Source organism: Drosophila navojoa, chromosome 3 (assembly GCF_054131105.1).
Source record: "Drosophila navojoa isolate 15081-1374.11 chromosome 3, UAZ_NAV_1.0, whole genome shotgun sequence".
Taxonomy (NCBI): domain Eukaryota; kingdom Metazoa; phylum Arthropoda; class Insecta; order Diptera; family Drosophilidae; genus Drosophila; species Drosophila navojoa.
In genome coordinates, this window is record NC_142891.1 from 15,403,471 (window position 1) to 15,423,542 (window position 20,072).

At 35.5% G+C, this 20,072-nt stretch overlaps 2 protein-coding genes across 3 annotated transcripts in view; one reads left to right on the forward strand and one right to left on the reverse strand.

Annotated features, from left to right (window-relative positions):
• Positions 1–287: 287 nt before the first annotated feature.
• Positions 288–20,072, forward strand: part of LOC108649889 (uncharacterized) — a 42,247-nt gene continuing 22,462 nt past the window's right edge. The window contains exons 1-3 of one of the 2 annotated variants that reach the window (XM_030383306.2): positions 288–651; positions 6,101–6,225; positions 19,269–19,549. In XM_030383306.2, the coding sequence (XP_030239166.1) occupies positions 19,276–19,549 (274 nt within the window). In that variant the 5' untranslated portion in view covers positions 288–651; positions 6,101–6,225; positions 19,269–19,275. The remainder of the gene's footprint in view (positions 652–6,100; positions 6,226–19,268; positions 19,550–20,072) is intronic. The other variant, XM_030383307.2, reaches the window with a different exon arrangement.
• Positions 15,275–17,024, reverse strand: LOC115562234 (protein CIMAP1D). Its single transcript, XM_030383316.2, has 2 exons — positions 16,634–17,024; positions 15,275–16,554 (listed from the first exon to the last, which is right to left on the reverse strand). The coding sequence occupies exons 1-2, from the start codon at positions 16,647–16,649 to the stop codon at positions 16,307–16,309; spliced, it is 264 nt and encodes an 87-aa protein (XP_030239176.1). The 5' UTR covers positions 16,650–17,024; the 3' UTR covers positions 15,275–16,306.

Genomic DNA, 20,072 nt, shown 5'->3' on the forward strand with positions numbered 1-20,072 from the left:
GCCGGCTCAAGCTAACATTGCGACTTGAACTTGCGCTCGAGCCAAAGTCGCGCTCTTGTGAAGTTATGCATGTGTATGTATGTGAGCGTGTGTGGCTGAGAGCGCGCTTACTAACTCTGCGTGTGTGTGTGTAAATGAGTGTGAGTAGTGTCTGTTTTAGTTACCGACAACATACACACACGCACACATAATCAAGCGCCTGACGCCGACGTCGCTGCGACAACGTTGATTTTATTTTAACTGTTGTTGTTGCTATTGTTGTTGCTGCTGCTGCTGTATTCAGTTTGGTTGCGCGCCTCGCGTCGTTTATTTTAGTTAGTAACGAGATTTCGAGCGCTCAACGTTGGCGGCGCGGTTGAAAAATCAAAATCAAAATCAAAAGCTTAGCCACAGTGCGTACTCGCTAAGTTGATACCACTGAGCGTGTGTATTAAATGTGTTTCTGTGCGTGTTTGAGTGTTGAAGCGCGTTGTGCAGACATGAAGTGAATAAGAAATTGGAAAAGCACTAAAAAAAAAAAAAAAAATACAAACAACAAAACGCTAAAGAAAACGCAAAGAAACGTGTTGAAGCCAATGAGCAAACCAACGACCAGTAGCAACAGCAGCAGCAACAACGAGCAGTAATAGTAATAACAACAACAACAACTAAGTACGTTAATCAGAAAATATTTTAGCCCATTGCGCGCCACATACGAAAAAGCGCGAAATATTTTGTTGCCCCCATAGGAGAGTGTATGTGTGTGTGTGTGTGTGTGAGCTCATGTTGTGTCTGTCTGTCCAAGTGTGTGTGTTAGTAACAACAAACAGCACGACTGATATTATGCATTGCAACAATAACAACAACAACAACAACGACGACAGCGACGACATGAACAGCTACAAAACTAATGCTAAGTTGTTTATTGTTGATTTCGGTTGCCAAGAGTGAAATTATTGAACAATAAATTTTTAGGGTGCTGCACAGATAAGGGCGATGGATAGAGGGCTAAATAATAAATAGTACATGCCATAAGTACAGGTGTGTGTAAAACATATATACACAACATATAAAATGCATAGACCAAAGGCTGCATTTTATATATTTAATTTAGATCATGCATAGAGAACTTGAACTTCAAATTAGCTTAAAGAAGAAATGATTTTCATACAGCACAAATTCAAAAAAAGTATAGCAAAACGGATTAGTTAAAATTTAACATTGAAAAAGTGGACTGACAAAAATAAAATAGTCTTTATTAAAAATCATTTTACTTTCATTCAGAAAATATGTAAATAAAATTTTACAAAATTAAAAAAATAGTAAAACAACAATTTCTAGAATATTGTAATTTCATTCAGTAAAATACATATTAAAGTAATATTTGAAAAATATGTTGATATATTTTTCTTAATAATTTTTGATCTGACTTCTAACTAAAAAAATAATTTATTTTTTTTTTTTATTTTAGTTTTTTTTTTTTATGAATTCAAATAAAAATGTATCATAATTATTACTATTTTATTTCTTATATTCTTGTCTTCCATATTTCTAACAATTCGCAATAAAAATGTAGCAATATTTACTAGCTAGAATTATAATAGAATACATGCATAGATTGATCGTGAAGTGATCGTGCTTTTAAATTAATTATGGAGATAATTTGCAATTAACTTAAAACTGACAGCAAGTCATAATTGAAGTATTTTGATATGAGATATTACTGGCAGTTAGTTGAATAAAATATTTAAATATTTAACAATTGCTTAAAAAATTATTTATGTATAATATTTTTATAATATAATATAATATTTAATGTAGCAATCGAAAATTTATGTTTGAGGGGTCACTGAACAAATAACAATTTCCATGATATACACTTCAAATTAATATTTTATTTATTTTTTTGATTTGTTTTCTTTTCTCGCATTTGACACACTTGAGAAGCACTTGAAACTTAACGAGTGTCTCTGCAATTATTATCTAAAATTTGAGAAATAAATTGATGGGTTTGTTGACTGCCGGCCTCTAATGGCAAACTGTCAGCAAGTCTATGAAATATATTAAAAATTTATGAGATCTATTATGTGCACCCAGATGTACGTACAGCAGCCGAGACCTTACAAGGTTCATTGCTACTTGTCACAAATCTCAGTTTGTTGCTTCTATTTTTTTTTTGTTTTTTTTTTTTTTTGTCATGTAGGCCGTTTGTACAGATAATAAAACTTTGAGCTTAATGGCATTGTTGGCATTGCAAGAACAGCAACAACATTAGCAACAGCAAATATCATGCCAAATTGACACACGAAGCCGCCAACGCCGCGCGTGTCTCCGTCGCTGTCTCCGCCTTTTAGCCATGGCTTGTATAGTTTTTGTTGCTACTTTTTTTTATTATTTGATAACAGGCGTGTTAATTTCAGCTTGTATTTGTATACAATAGCTGCCACATTACATTGATACATTGTGTTTGCACTCATAACATTAACTAGCCTAAATATAGAGGAGCTTAGAAACTTCAAATCCATTAAATCGATACATTTGAGTTTATATAGATGAAGTCGTCTAAGTTTAAAGTATTTTAGAAATTTTATACCTATGACATTGATATATTTGTGTTTGTATACCCTCTGCCCATAAAATGAGCTCTCCTATCTTAGAGACGTCTTATCCATGAGTTGGCCTACAGCTGCTGCAGGAAACTTTGAAAACTCACATAAAGTTTGTTAGTAAACAAGAAAGGAGTTTATTTAGTCATAAGTAAGTTATATATCGATTTCTTGAGTTTAAATTTAATTTAACTAATTAATACGCTAGGAACTAGTATACGCTATATTTTTTTAAATAATATGAAAATAGAAAAGAAATAAAAATTAAGAACGTAATGGACCGAATACTCATTCATGACCCTAGTGCTGTCAGATCAATTTATATATATAGTATTTTCTAGCAAATTTCATTATTTTTAAGTTTCAAGCCTTACAAGAGATTCAAGAGATTCAGTTTTTTTTTTCAGATTCCCAATGTAAGGAATGTAAAGTTAAAATAGATATATTCGCTATATTTTTTTTTGATACAAATAATAATAATTTACGAGGTATCTCATAGCCTCATAGCTCAATCGAAACTGTGTTTGATCAAAGAAATGTGCCAAGAATCGGATATGGGTTGAAGGTTCTCTGATTACTCAATTCCTCAATAGATTCGCAGCTTGAAAGCATTATGAAATTTCGCACCTTGTTATTGATAGGCAACTCGGTCAGCTGCTTTTTTTTTTTCTTTTCTGTTTTCTTTGTAAATTATGAAGTTGATTTTTCGCGCTAATGGTTAAGTTCAAGGTTAAGTGGGATGGAGTTTTAGATAATTCGCTGTGGCTGGTTTGGCTTCGTTTTTTTTTTTTTAGAACGATGTGGAACGATGTATTTATGTATGCGGCTCTTTATAATTATTTCTGTTACGTGAGATTAAACGAAATGCTTGGCCGAGTAACGGGCTGCGTTATATTTTATGTGATACTTATACAGAGTATTTAAATATCTTTCACGTGTTCCATGGAGAAAGAGATAGCGCGCAGAGCGAGAGCGTGTGATATGCTAGCTTATACTATATATAGGGCAGATATAAGTGGATAGAGAAGTGAAGTTGAAGAGTTCTATTGTTTGATACACATGTATAGGGAGAACTGCGCTTAAGCTGGGAATGTGATTAGAAGCGAGATAGAAATGCGAAAGAATTAAAGCGAAATTCTTTATATTAATTTCGGCTTAGAGTTAGTTGCCAACAAAAAAACTGCAGGGAACTGGATTAAAATGACGATATAACAAACATATATATATAACAATTATATTAGTCTAAAATTTCTGCAGCTGTTTTCTTCAGCTCTACAGTTTCTGTGGCTCTATCTGAATTATCTTCAATTATTTTTTATACATTTTATGCTTAATTTCATTATAATCAGAGCGTGATCAATTTAACTGAAGTATAATTAAATTTCGTTGAAATTAAAGCTTAAATGAAGCTTCAATCTCTGCCCAATCAACTGAAGCAAACAATTCCCAATGCCGGCCAAAAAGCCAAAAGTTTTCGTTCATAAGAACATTTTCTGGCTAAGCTCGATTCGCACTTTTGTTTTTAGCTCGAAAGCTACAAAGGTAGACACATTTTTCGTTAAGATGTTGACTGCTCTTGAGTGCTTTGATTGTAGCCGCTTTTCCGCCTCACTTGCCGTCAACACAGCAACAACAATTTGTTGGCCAGTGGCCAGAGTCAGAGCCAGAGCCAGAGTCGGAGCCAAAATTGGCTTGCAAATTTTTGTGACGTCTGCTGTGTGCCGGGTCATAAAACTTCCTGCGTACCAAAAAGCAAAAATGCGTTTCGACTTCGACACGAAGAAGAAGAAGACGGAGACGGAGACGAAGACGAAGACGAGGCGGCAGCAGTAAAGCAAGCGAAAAATCAAAGCAACACGAATGCCAAGCAAATAGCCGTTACCCACAATAAATAAACTTCATTCATAGGCAAATATGAAAGAAAAAAAAGAAAGAAAGACAAAAATTGGCGAGTAGCTGCAAAAATAGCAAAGCGAACCAAGCACAAAAGAAGCTAAAAAGGTGCAAAACAAAACAGAGGAAAAAAAAAAACGAAATGAAAAATATAAAAAGGCAAAGAAAAATCATTTAACGCATTTTAACGGCGCTCATTACCGCACACACACACAAACACACACATAGAGAGCTGGGAGCCAATCCCCACCTCAACAAAGCTGGCCCAAAAGTCCGGCACGTGGACCCATTTAAACTGGTGCAGAGTCGACATTAGTGAGGCGCACAGAAATGTTTTTTTTTTTTTTCTTTTTCTTTTTTTTTTAATTTTGTTTTTTGCACTTTATGAATGAAAACGCAAACGCAAATATTTCGCTTTGCGCTCGCATTGTGAATTCGCGTCAACTGTTGCCGCGTAGTACTTAGTTGTGAAAAGTATCTGTCAGATACACGGCCTGCATGCCCAATGGCCACCTAAATATTTGCAATACTTCCATACCCTATGGCCCATGGCATGGCCAATCGATTGGATTGCAAATTTATATGAGAGCTCAATTAATTTATGAATGACTGGCAATTAGAAAATGTATAAATATTAGTGTACATTAAATGATTGTATATATACGATGTTTGTAATATAATATAAACGATATACTATACTATCATTTCAATTTGATCTTAATTATTTACTGAACTCTCCTGCTCTCGCCTTTGCTTTGCCTTTCGAATTAAATTTTCCTCTCTTGATGGCATTTTAATTGAGTGTTGATAAATCTATAGTAAAATATCGATAATTAATTATAATACTAATCCATATTCCTATTGGGTTACTACAAAATTATATTTAACACATAATAATAGATAAACTATATACATACATATATAATTTTCTTTGAGCATTCCTGATTTAAAACAACAATTTTTTAACAAGGAATATTTTCTTTTGCATTAGAAATATTTTTTGGGCTAGCTTTAAAATATTTTAAGGCTTTCTGGTATTGAATGAAATCTAACTAGTTCAGCCAAAAATGGTTTAAGCATGTCAGAACTTATATGATATATCACTACCCAACCCACATCAAAGCTGACATCAAGTTCAACTTACAGGGTATTACCGCTTCACATACTCGCTTCTGTCGCATTCCGACTTGTTTTGCTTTAATTAAATTGAAGACGTTTGCTTATGTGCAACGCCCTCGCCACGCCTTGCTACCTCAGCTCGCATTGTTATCTCAGTCAGCAATTGCAAGAAAACAACAATACGCCCGCATATATATATATATAAACACACACACACACTCTCATAAAATTGTAGCAAAATTTTGCAAGATTTCAACTCAAAATTTGTTAAATTGCGCGTGCAAAAATATGTTTATAATTAAATGCATAATTAAGTAGATATACAAACACATATGCACACACATATATACAAAATATAATGTAACAGCATGTGAGCAGCAAGAAAACAAATACAATTTTCGTACAGCCTCAAACGTGAAAACATTAAATAATTAAATCGTTAAATGCATTAAATTCGATTATAAATAATAAATTGTTTAATTCACCGTATGTCGATTCACCAGGAAATCATTTGGGAAACGTCAAAAACAGTTTTGAGCAAAAATCAGCAAAAATAAATTTAATAAATTTTGCCACGCAACGATACATTAAAAAAAAAAATATTTTTTTTGACTACTCCCAGCTTGAGGTAAGTCTGAAAAATATTAAAAATAATATGTTGATATTTGTATTAAATATTGATATGGAATTTAAAAGGCATTAAGATACTCTGTACATTATTAATGACTGCAGCAAAACATGATGAAATTTCATTGGCAATTTAAAATTTAGATTTATAATGCTTATATATCACAAACAGAGGGAACTCCCAAGCCAAAGGCCTTAACACCTTCGCATCCAGCGCTTTCGTCTATTAATTAGCTTTAATAATACATATTATTTACAACTTCTAAATAAATTACAAAAAAATAAAATATACATATATATAAATATAGTTAAATATTTTACTTATTTTTCATTTATTTTGTTATGTTTTATTTTAATTAAAAAAATAAAAAAATTAGCTAAAAAGACTAACTAACCAAACTAAAACTCCATATCATCAAGCAAACGTCATCATAAGTTACCTTCCATCACGCCATCATTTATATAGCATATTTGGCTATGGGAGTACTTTATACAAATTTTCCCTCTGGGTGCAGCTTTTCAAAAATGCTTTCATATTTGTTCGCTGGGCAAAAGAATGAATAAAAATATATACATATATATGAAAAACTTGTTGACTGACTGACTGAACAGTGACAAACGTCACAACTGTCCACAAAAATGCAAAACTTTTAATGAAAACCAAATAAACAACTCGATGATGTTGCCAAAAGAACTAAAAAAAATATATATATTATATATAAATAAAAGATAAAAAGAAATAACTGAACTCTGTCCAGAATATGTGCCCAATGCACAATTTCATATCGAATTTCGTCTCCCGGTTTGCCGTGTGGCATTCAAATTTAGTAGAATATTGCCAAGCAGATTTGCTGATCATAAATTCTAGTTTTTTTTTTCGAATATAGTGAACCCTACTTGTGTTTACCATGTTTGCTTATGGCTTTTTGCTACGAAGTTTTCAGTGAATTATAATTATTTGTTATAAATTTATTTTCAATGCCATACAAATATTTATACATATTTTATTATTTTTACAACAGTCAATATTACTGAGTAATTTTAGTTAATTTTACAATGTGTTAAAAGTCAACTGGAACAAATTGCCTTTAACCTTTGGCGTATTTTTGTTAGTCACTGTTACAGAGAATTGTCGAAATTGGCGAGGTCTGGTTTGAAAAGTGATTTTTGTTTTTATGACTAAATGCTTAAGTAAATCTGCTCATTATTTGCTGGGCTCTCCAATCATTGACGCACCTTTTTCTCCGCTATCTTGGGAATTCGCTAGTGCTGTTGTTGCTTGGGGAACTTTGCCGCATTTCCGGTCACATATTGAATACTTGTGCTGACGCATCTTGGTGGCCCCATTGACGACAATGCAGAGAAAATCAACCTGAGCCCCTGATCAGCGCGTTCAAACATTGCGAATTTCAACAGAAATGCGACATTAACACAAATGGCCTTTCAGATGGGTATTTATATTGATTCTGTTTAAATACAGATTTCGAAAGATATTGGTGAAGGAGCTGATGTAGTTGAGCATGGAACTGATGCTTGTAGAGCCGAGAGAGAGAGAGAGTCTGAGTGTCTGTAGGCGTTTGAGTGGAATTAGTGAAAAGTTAAGATTATATTCCGATCAAGCTGGAAATGAACTCTATATTAACTTTTATATTCAGTCTTCAGAATCGATAATCGTACACAGATGGGTATTTATTTCTAAAGAGATGCAAAAATTGTATGGGTATTGATCGTTTATAAAGCAAAGAGAAAGAATCTGTAGGTGATTGAGTGGAATGAAAGAGAGCTTAGATTACATTAACGATATTAATATTCATATGGATTATGTTTAAGTACAGATTTAGCAGCAGGGAATAGACATGTGCGTGAAGGAGGAATAGAAGTATATATGGCCTAGGTCTGCTCTCAAAATCTTGAGCGAGCATTGCACAGTCGGTTGCATTTGCCTCTAAAGTTCTTTATTATTATGTTTTTCAAGAGTCAGTTGCAGTCAGGTGCGCTTCACTCTCTCTCTGTCTCTCTCTCACTGCTTTGTTTATCTTTTTGGGCAGAACGAGTTTTTGCAGCTGACCAGCTTATTATCAAAGTAAGAACAGGCGAAAAAATTAAAATGAACAAATTATACGAAAACATCAGCTTCAATAAACAAATGAATAAATGCATGAATGAATGGATGAGTGGATTTGTGGATGTGTGTTTGGCCATAGTCGAAAACAAATGATGTGTTTATTTTTGGCCAATGACTTGAAATTTGTCAATTCTGTCAGGCTAGGTCGGCTTAGATCACCTGTGCGCTAGAACAGCTAAATAGCTGTCTGTCTGTCTGACTGCCTGACTGACTGACTGATTGACCAAATGTGGGCAAATTGCGCAACTAACTAATTACGCGACTTAGCGGCGCCTCGCTTAGTTAGTCAGCATTGCCGGCGCACCTGAGCACAGACAGGCAAACAAAAGGCCAATAACAATTATGATAACGAAAAATAAAATATATATATATATATATATGGATATATGTATATGTAGGCAAAACAAAAAACCATGAAAATTCATTTCAGCCCTATTGGGCAGCCGCAGCAGCCTTCGACACGTACGTGTAATTTTAATTAAATTGTTTTTAGAAATTCGAAATGCGAAACTCTAAAATGCATACATGATTTTGCACGTTGCGGCCTCAATTATACATATATGAATGATATACATATATGTATATAGATCGATGCGAATTGAGCTGTTAGCCAGCCTCGGTTTTCATTTGCCTTTGACTCATCTGTGCGTATTTTGTTTCATTTGCTTTTGTTGTATTGGGTTTTTCGCATTTATTGCCAGCATTAATCACACACCAACAACAACAGCAACAACAACAACAGCAACGTTAATAATACCTTTAATTTTATGGTCAGTCCAAGTGTTTGGAGTAGCTCTGAGAACGATTCGCCTGTTTGGGCTCCATTTTATGGGCAATATTTGTTGTTTTTTTTTTCTCTTTTTTTCCACACACAATTTTGACAATTTATGCTTGGCCATTAAGCTAAACGTCAAATCGATGCTAAGGCGTGAGTTTTCGTTAATCGATGTTCAGGTTGAACTTGACGCCGACGTCGACGTCGACGCAGCCACTGGTGACTGTGCGAAATATCATGATAAAAGGCCAATGAACAGCTGTTAACTGATCGAGCGAAAGAGCCGAAAACATATTGTTAAGAGACACAGGCGAGGAGGCAAAGCAGTTGATCAACAAACAGAAAGGTTTATCAATGTATAACTAGTTTATGGAAACATATTTCTTAAGCTCTTAGTTTACATGAAAAGTTGATTTATAGGCATTGTGCAGGGCAGATAGAACTTGCCAACCGTTTGGTATTCCCCAGTCGAATTTGACCTCAATTGAATGCACAGGACAATCAGAAAGTGCAGCCAAAAACTTTCCAACAGTTGGGAAACATGAACATTTTGTGGCTTGTTTGATTTTGCCTAGAAATTGTTGCCATGACGGCGCCCCCAAAGCCAAGTGGCACAAACGTGCTGTAAGTATCTGCTGGAAACGAAATTCATAACAAGACAACCCGAGTACACACATACACACACACACACACACACACAGAAATATAAAAAGAGGAGAAGTTGTTATATCGTAAACAAAGACCTTTTCGCACCCCCAACTCCTAGAGTTTGGGCTGGCGCACAATTTGCATTTTACGGTGGGTGGGGGAGGAGAGCGGGGCAGTGGTTAAGGGTTGGGAGTGGGGGAACCGAGCTCACATCAGCCATTGTGTCAAATAAGCGCAAATTCTGAAAGGCGTTTGCCAACTGCCATAAACTGTCTACGAGATGTTGAGCGTCAAAATGCACAGCAAACAATTTCAGCAAATGTCAAGTGGAGGAGAACGTGCCAGCCCATGGAGACGAGAGGCGAGCAGTCGCTCGACTCCGCAGATACACAAAGAGAAAAACACAAGTCAGATAGACAATGATAAGACTGCAGTCGGACGGTTCAATGTTTGCCGAAATCTTGAGATATTTATGGCTACGCAGGGCTAAATAGAGCCGTAAATGGAATGCGTAACCAAAAATCTTTGACGTAAGACCTGAAAGAGATTTATTCGCTTGAGTCATTTGTACGATCTTTGACGTAAGCACTGGAAATAAATTCACTTTCCTGACTTTGCTCTGCTAGTAAATATTAATTTTAGTCCATTTAATTTCTTGTCTCTGCTCTGCAAGTAAATATTTATATTAGTTTAAGAATTTAAGAATTTCTTAATTTATTTATTTTATGCTCATTCCTTACAGTGTATTTGTTACCGCTTTTCAACTTATATTGACTTTTTAATAACTCACATTTTTTCTAGATTTTTTCTAATCTTCAAATAATCCTCTTATAAATTATAACAACTCATAATTTAAAGCTAATAATACGTAATGCAATTATAATTATTATTTTAGTGTCTAATCAGCATATGAATGGAATTTTTATTTTATTTTTTTGTTCATACTTAAATCAACAGCCGGATTTATGTTAAAATTAAACTCAAGTTCAGACTTGGAGTTTTGTGCTGCGTTTCAAGAGTGTTAAATATTATTTATTGTCGAAAAATGTAAATGGTTCTAAAAGTAAAAATTGTATCATATTAGAAATGAGGGAGATTTTGAAAAATATGAGATGACAAAGCCTGCTCAAAAGAGCGAGCAGTGCAGCCAAGCTGAAAGTAGAGTAAACTTAAGTAGAGAATAATTTTTAAAATATAAGCATAAAATGTCAGTTTTGAGAGGATTACAATAATAGACTATAGTTACACAGTTACAGTTACAGAAATTTATATATTTATAAAATATTAGTATATTTAATAGAATAAATTGCTTACATTTTTAAAGTATTTTTTTAAATGTGTGCATAAAATTGCTTTAAGTTTTCTAAATTATATACATATTTATTCAAGTGGAACGACTAAAATTGTTTAATTATTCGTAGAAAAAAAATTGTTGATGGGGTTTTATGGACTTTTAATTACAAAAAAAAAAAATTATTTTAATAATTTTAATTTATTAAAATTAAATTAAAATTATTAAAATATATTTCAAGTATTTTAAAATTGTATTACATGTTTATAGAATACTCCCATTCCATAAATTCTCTTAAAAGTAGGTATTTCACTAATGTTATGAAAGAGCAAAGTGTTCTTTCTGAGTCACAATATGTGCAATTTTCCATCTAGAGCAAACCACTTGCTCCATATTAACTTCAATATTTATGCAATGCAATTGGAATAATGGCTGTAAAAGCAAATTCACTGACTCATTCACTATGGCTATAAAATAAATGAGCTGGCCTATCGCAAATATTTCTACTCACGTGTCGAGCCGTTGCAGAGCAGGAGCAGCAGCTGTTGGCAGTATTAAAATGAATTCATATCGATCGGGAGCACCCTATATGTGCATTTGTTTGAATTATTTGGTTTGTCGCCTCTGTCACAGAGGCAACAAAACTGAACATTTTTGCATACGGAAATAACAGCAATTGTGTGGCTATAACATTGCAGTGACAGCTGCAGCAACAACAAAGTTGTCCAATTGGCATTGGTCGCATTTTGGGAAGTTTTTTTTTTTTAAGTCTCTTTTTTGGTTGATGACTCGGTTTTGGTGTTCGATTTACAACTTTACTTAAATTTTTGTGGCTTGGTCATCAACTCGTTTGGGCCACGATGCTTCGTAGCTGCTCTTCAAGTGAAATTCATATAATTTTATGGGTTCGCCTTGACTGCCAGCCGAACTCAAAGTAGGGTATGTTCTCTCTCTCTCCCTCTTCCTCTCCCTCTCTGTGTGTGTGGCCTACATATGCTTTATTCATCTTTGCATCTTCTGCAATTTAAGTGCAAAACTTTAACTTTCTTTGGCTTTAAGAAGGGCCAGCGCAGAAATCCGCACAAATTAGATAAACATGTAAATGTTTATTGACACAAAAAGGACACCGACTGAAGACTAACGACTCACGAGTGACGAGTGACGACAAACGACTGAGGCCAGGGGGCATTAAATCTGAATGTGTAATATGCGTATGAATAATAAGGTAGACAAACAGGCACACAAAAAGGGACACAACTGGCAATACAAATTGACATTTTGTTTGCCTTTCACCTGATGACAGACGCCAGACGACAGCCAGTCCAGAGAGAGAGAAAGAGAGAGAGAGAGAGAGAGCAGGCGAATGATAACCGCTGGGGTTTGCGGTTCAGACATTGGCATTACGGATCCGAGTCGGGGACCCCAAATCGCATAATGTTGTAATTGAGTGTTGAGGAAATTCTGTTGGCAGCACGTCTCTAAAGCGATGCGGAGCACATAAATATCTTCTTGGTGGGCTTAGCGTGTTACAGATACGATAACAGCTTTAAGCCGCGCAGCCAACGCAGATACGATTCGCATCTTTAAGGACTGGGCTGGCTTCAATTTTGGCCAAGACCCAGCATTGAGCAAAGCATTACAAGTTCGCTCGCTTTACTTTCAAAATGTGAATGCACTTTTATTACAGTTGTTGTTGCTGTTGTTGTTGCTGTTGCTGTTGTTGGTGTCTTATACGTGACGAGTTTTTTGTTTTTTTCGTCGGGCATTGCTCTACTTTTTCTTCAAGCAGCAGCAGCAGCAGGAAGATGAAATTATTTTTGGATTTGTTGCCTTTTTCGTATGCCCGTTAAATTTTTGTCTTTCGGTTGAAAGTTGAGAGTTTTCTCGTTTATTTATGAAGCTTACAGTTGGGCTGCCGCCTCGGCAGGTGAATGTGGGACGGAAACTGTAGCTGAAATGAGATTTGTTGGCTTAGGCTGATTTTACGCAAATGAAATATATGATACTAAACAAATTGGGTCACTTAAAGTACAATTTGTATTTAATTTAATGTGTCACAAAAAAAAAAAGGGAAGCACACTTATATGATACTCTGTTTAAATATAATTTTTATTTTGAGGGTTTTTTATGGTAAATTAAACGCGCAAATATTCGCAGTGGCAAATGAAATTTGTGCCTAAACTAGCTGAAAGCGAAATTTGCGGGTGTCGAAAAAAAAAGTGCGCATTATAAGTATTCGGGGCCAATCAGCGAGGCGAGTCACGTGCGCTGAGGGTCAGTCGGGGAGGCTAAGCTCAGCTAAGGAATTCGATTTACATGACAGCAGCAACTGAAACAGCAGCAGCAATGGCAGCAACAAATGTCACAGTCTATTAATAGTAAATAAGGCAGCTGTTTCCCATCCATAAGGTAATTACAAGCAACAACAAAAAATTAATTACGTGTGAGGTCGATGGGCATTGCGTGCCTTTGATTTGGGCTCTGTTATAACCCTTTTTGCTTCAATCAATCGCCAGCGGCTGTCAAATTAGCCGGCGAAAACATAAATAATATAAGCACTATATTTGAGGCTGTTTCATTGATTGTGGCCGCCCCTCCCCCAAGTCCATTTGATGAAGTTGATGTGTGGCATATTAAGTATACGCAGCGGGTGGACTAAGCCTGGCTGAGTCGAACTTTGGCCGCCATTTAAATATGCAATTAAATTCTATGCCACTTAACTATGCCCATTTACAATTACCCAACAACTCGAGCTCGATGCGCCCTTTGGGGCAATCGCAACATACAATTAACATGGCATAGAGATCATGTAATGCCAAGTCTGGCCGCAAGATCGTGCTAAAAATAACGAAGAACGCATTATAAATGCCATGTTAACTCTGACGATGGGCAGCAGCAGCAGCCGCAACAGCAACAGCAGCACTTAAAGGTAATTTGCCCCATTATGGCGCAAGGGCCAGCAAATTGCGCATCTAACAAGTTAAGAATAGAATAGGAAAGCGATATGCACTATAAATAGTTAAGAGCACATCCAAATGCAGCCAGAGACAGAGCAGGAGCAGGAGCCAGCATCCATGCACTGATGGCCCATAAACGATGAGGAGCAGAAATGCTGCTGCTGCTGCTGCTGCTGCTGCTGCTGCTGCTGATTGACATAAAGAGCAAGTGGAGTCATAAAAGAAGTTGCTGCCAGCAGATGAATCAACATTCCAAGCGGTCAACGTACCACGTACCAAAGCAGTCAGGATGATGATGATGTTGCCGCCGCAGCACCAACAGCAGCAGCAGCAGCAGCAGCAGCAGCAGCAGCCATAAAGACAAAGACAGTGGGCAATGAATGCATTGAAAGCGGCTGCTTAACCCAACCAAAAACTCAAACAGAACAGGCCAAGGCGCAAGGCACAAGATGCCAGAACGTAACATTAAAATAAACGCGCGCAGATAAATCTTCAGGTTCTTCTGCTTGGCTCGTCTCTCCTCTCCCACCGCTCGCCGCTCCTCACTCGGCCAGCAGCCTCTGCAGGAGGAAGCTGCCTGTCCAAGTTCAGCGAGAATGCAATCAAACGTGTGCACTGTAAAAAATTTATGTGTATAAACTTATTTGGCTCGAATTCGTTTTATCGAGGCTAAATTTAATGATATATAAATAGTTGACAAATTTTAAAATGAGAGTTGATTAGATTTATTTAACTTTTTTTTGTACAAAAAACGGTGCTATATATGCAGTTATCTGTTTACGTATATTTATAAATATTTTTGTATAATTATTTTATTTAATTATTGTTATTCTTGTATACATATTTAATTTTTTTATAATTATTTTAATTTACAAATACATATTTGGTATTTCATATTCATAAAGTCTCATTTATTATATCTAGACAATTTTTGTTCATTTTGATATGTGTAAATATATTTAAATAATTAATTGTTATTGAAATTTTATTATTTACACTGAATATATTTATTTAACAAACAGTCTTTATTTAATTTTTTTTTTTTCAGTTTTTAAAAATATCCTTTTTTAGGATTTTTAGGAGTATATATATTCAAACTTTTTATTAATTTTTTATTTATTTATTTTTATTTTTTTTTTTTTATTTTTTGTATTAAAATTTCATTTATCAATATACAGTTTTTTTTTATTCATCTGCAATTAAAAGATCTTTCATCCAATCATATTCAAACCTCAATTATTAATTGTTTTGGTATATAGTTTTATTTTTTCATGCAAATCTGGGTTTTACACAATTATCAAGCTTTGATTAGGAGGCTCTTGTCAAAATATTATTTCATAAGTCACAAACACATTTTTTTTTTTCTCAAATCAACTATTAAATTTTCGTCCAGTGCATGGATGTGTAAACATGTTAGTGTTTGCGTACGTGATGTCCAGCACTGGTCAGTTTTCAAACCCAATCCAATCCGCAGTGTCCAGGCGTCCAACGAGGCCATCTGCAAAATGCACGCACATCGCACATCGCACATCCGTGAAATTCTTGTGCAGCTCTCGTGCTATGCATTTACGTTGACGTTGCAATTACAACTTGCGGCGGCGGCGGCGGCTGCAGCGGCAGCAACAATGTGCGGCGTCGCCATGAGGCAGTTTGTCGAGGCCCTTTCTTTGCTTTCAGTTGCGTTCTCACGACCAAAGGCTGCTCCTGCTGCCCCTCCTGCCCCTAACACTGCCCCTGCCACTGCCACTAGCCGAGTCGGACCGTCTGCTCCTGCTGTCTGTTTACTGTGTGATTATTACAAGAAGCATGAAAATAACAGGCTTTTGCTTAGAACCACAGCACAGATCAGTCAGTCAGTCAGTCAGCCAGTCAGTCAGTCAGTCAGACATGGCCAAAGTAAGTTACTTAAGAGCTTGGCAACTTAATGCCGATGGCGGCTTCATTATGGCCCAGACACAAAGCCAAACAGCTCAAGTGCACTCTAAACCTTTTAAATTGCCAAGTGGCATTTCTATTCCTCGACACTACCGACTACCGACTGCTGACCAGGCCCGAAACGTTTGTCGCCTTAGCCATGGCCGCCATTTGAATTGCTAATGAATGAAATTGGTTGAATCTTCAATAAAGGGAAAGCACTATATAATCTACTTAATCCGAGAACTACCTATATATATGACTTATACCAGGGGCGACAAAATGATTGTTAAGAATAAGGTCTACGAGTGTCTCACGTGAAGAAACTATTTCATTCCCCCAGTAGTATATTCCATCTCGATTCGCGTCAAGCTAGTCGAAGCGCACCGAGTTGGGTTTGTTTAGCTGTCCCCGTTGAAGCATAGAGAACTCAAGACCCTTCGCATTCCCAAAACGCGTAATTTGACCGATTCGATATTCCGCCGGGCCGGGACCCGATCGATTGAATGCCGGCAAGGCTGGCTTGCGTCCAAACGAATATTGTGGACCGCGACGCATGCGCGCATCGCAATTCTCATAGCCAAAGGTGCTCGGCAATGTGTAAGCCGCTGGTCCGGGTCCTAGAAGTGAATAAAAAATAAATGAAATTAAAAAAAATAAAAAAGAATCTTAATTTATTGATTTCACTTCTTGATTTACCTGATGGTCTCGGCATTATTTACTCCAATTACTTTTAAATACAGGAATCCTTAAGGGATGAAAAATAATGTATGTATGTGTTTACTTTTTTTGTTTTTATAAATTTAGGGCCCTAGTTTCTAGTTGTTGTCGAAACAAATACCAATAGTACAATGAAGAACAATCGTCTCGATTCAAAGCCGTCTCTGCGAAACAAATGTCAAGGCTAAATTGTTTTCCGAAAGAATTTAACGAAAATATTTGTTTTTACGAATCCACGATGAAATTTCAGTCTCTGCGTCTAAATCTAGTTTTCGTTCTTCAAAGCGTCAATTTTCTACGTTTTTATAAAAATTTTACTTGTGTGTGTGTGTGTACTCTTACATAAAATTTGTTCGAAAGCAAATTAGTTTTGTGTGATTTTGTTGCATTCGAAAATCGAAGCATTTTCATGGCATGCTAGAATATTTATGTTCATATTGTACAATGAAATAATCGAATACTATAATTATATGGAGTTGAAGCTCTATTAAATATTATATTAACGCAATATTAATCTAGTCATATTATCGGACAATTAATAAAAGTAATGTTAATATTTAATTGAATACATATAAAGAATATATATGTGAAGAAATTACAAAATATTAATTAGAAAAAATTAAAAAAAAAATGCATTGTATATTTTATTATATTACACTATTCAATAAAGACCAAAATTAATATATAATGAAGACCAAAATTAATATATTTGATTACTTTGAAAAAGAAAAAAACCGCAACTTTATTTATATAATATTTAATAAAGTTTTCAATGTTTGATTAATAATTTTCGCTATTAATTTGCAAATAAGCTTATTCACAGAGCAAAGCGGCTTCTGTTGCTGACCGGGGGCAATCAACACTTGACTCTATAATAAAAGTATAAAAGCACATGCTCATTTATTATTAACGCCTAAGGCGTAAAGGAAAAACATTAATTACGTTTAATGCACACGCCATGCTAATTAATATTTAATTTGTTTCAAATTGTGCAATTTTTACATTGTTCTCGACATATGACATGAGATGCTCATCCCGTCACCCCCGCTCATTCCCTATTTTCAGTTCGCAGACAGTGGCACAGCCACTCCCTCACTCACTCACTCACTCACTCATTCATTCATTCATTCGGTCATTCAGTCAGTCAGTCATAGTAGAAACTTTTTTTCAAGCACTGTAAACGCATTTTGACAAGTGAATTTGCCAGAAAAATTGTGTTCTGTTCATTAATCTAAATAATGTCAGTTTTTGCCTCGCCTGCCGTTTGTGACACCCGGGGAAGTCCCTGGACACCTGCACAGCGGCTGAATTGAGCTGAATTGAAATAGGTGCCATTTATTTCTGACAACCAAATTACAGTCGCAAATTTATGCGTGCCTCCACGAAGCTATCTGCTTTTATCTTTCTACTTTTATTTTATTTGAATATATACATTTTTTCTTTTTTTTCAAATAACTTAAGGTTTGTCAATTTGTCAGCACATTTTCAAGTATTTTTTGGTGTCTTTTATATATTTTTCCTTATATTGCAAAAGTGATAAAAATTCATAAAAATGTGTAGTATTTGAATATGTATATTTGATATACAAATAAAATATATTTATTATATATTTTACAAATCCAAGTTGAATGCTTCTTCAATCAGTTGCTCAACTGCATATACCTTCTTCTTGTTATATTCACAGGGTATGCCAGATCACACTGTGTGCATTAATTTTTATCACTTTCATCCGAAAGGCGTCGCGTCTTCAATTTACGCAAATTATTTTAAGAACCAGTTAAAATTAGCATGCCAAAGTTGAAAATGTGCTAAAAATAACACCCAAAACTTGGTCTTCGCATTTGACTTACAAAGTTGCGGTTTTATTTCCACGAAAGCAATTTAATTTTAGCTCTGCTTTGGCATATATAAAAATATATAAAAATATGTACAAATTATAAATTTAAATAACACTAACGACGCCTGCCTCCAAACAATTCGTTTAGCATTAAAAAAGTGAAAAAAAAAAAAATAGCAATATATTATTCAAATAAACTTTTTAGCGCAAACACTAATCTTGTAAATAAAACGATTTATTCCATCGTAAAAAATGATTGGAATTTAATTAATTTATAGCCAACAGATAATAAACAAAACTTTGATTTGTGTGAAAAAATAGTGTTTTTTCTTCTAATATCACATATTAATTATGGAAAATGAGTTAATTGCATATTGAAATAGCTTGAATAGATATTGATTGAAACATTACGAGTTGTTCGTAGCACTTTTTTAATTAAACGTTTTAGCTGATCCCTTAGCACTTTGTCACATCAGCGTTGAGCGAAAAACTTTAATTCCTTTAGCTGTCAATTTATTTTTTATGCTCAAAGTTTGCCTGCATAAATTAAGAGTGGGAAAAAAGCGCAGAAAAGTTTTGAAAACTTGCTGCACTTGCATTAAAATGATGTCTGACCGCGTGGCAGGGCTCGGGCACTCAAGAACTGTCGCGCGTGCCATATGGCCAGAAGGGATTGAGATCAAGGCCTTAACTGAAAACTCTTTGCAGAAAACAAAAAATTGCAGCAAGAATTAATATGTTTTTTTTTTTTTTTTCTTGTTTTCTTTGCAATTGCAGCAACAAGATGCATACGGACGGGCATGTGGAGTCAACGGAGCTGAGGCTGAGCCTCGATTTGGGTATTGCCAATCAACAGCCAGCCGAGGGCATCGAGGTGGCAACAAATCTGCAAATGCCTGGCAAATATTGCCCAAAAAATAACCAACAGCATCGGGGACGACGACGACGCAGCGGAGCGGAGAGTGCCAAGTGGAAGGCATCTGCTGGATTCTCTGGCATTTTTTGCTGGTCCATCAATTTGGCCATTTTGATTTGGCTAGCACATTGCACGAATGCCGGTAAGTGTTCTCCTCCTGGAATACTAATAAAATTTCCGTTATGAGTTAAATGATTTGACATGCGACGAGACATGGCAACGTGTAACATGACTACGAGACATGTGCATACGCCCACACTCACACACACACACACAAACACACACACATATGCAACCCTCAATTAAAAGCACATCAATAACACTTGCCCCCGTCGACCCCATGACTTGCCCCAGTTGCTCCATTTCCTATTGCCTGGCAATGCAATTGGCACTTTGCTTGGCAGCTGGCTTGAGGGTCGGGTGATTGTGATTTTGATTTATTTTACAATTTAGCAGCAGCAGCAGCCAACAAGAAATATGCTAAGCTCTGACTGTGACTGAAGAGCTAAGCCATGGCTACCCCTGACGGCCCGCTCTCCCCTCTCAATTTATGTCTTGGTGTTTTTTCTTAGAATACTCTGTTTCTAGTTGAACTAAGGAGTATGTGCGTTTCTACTATTATTATTCTATTATTATTATTATGCGTTTTTATATATTATAGCATT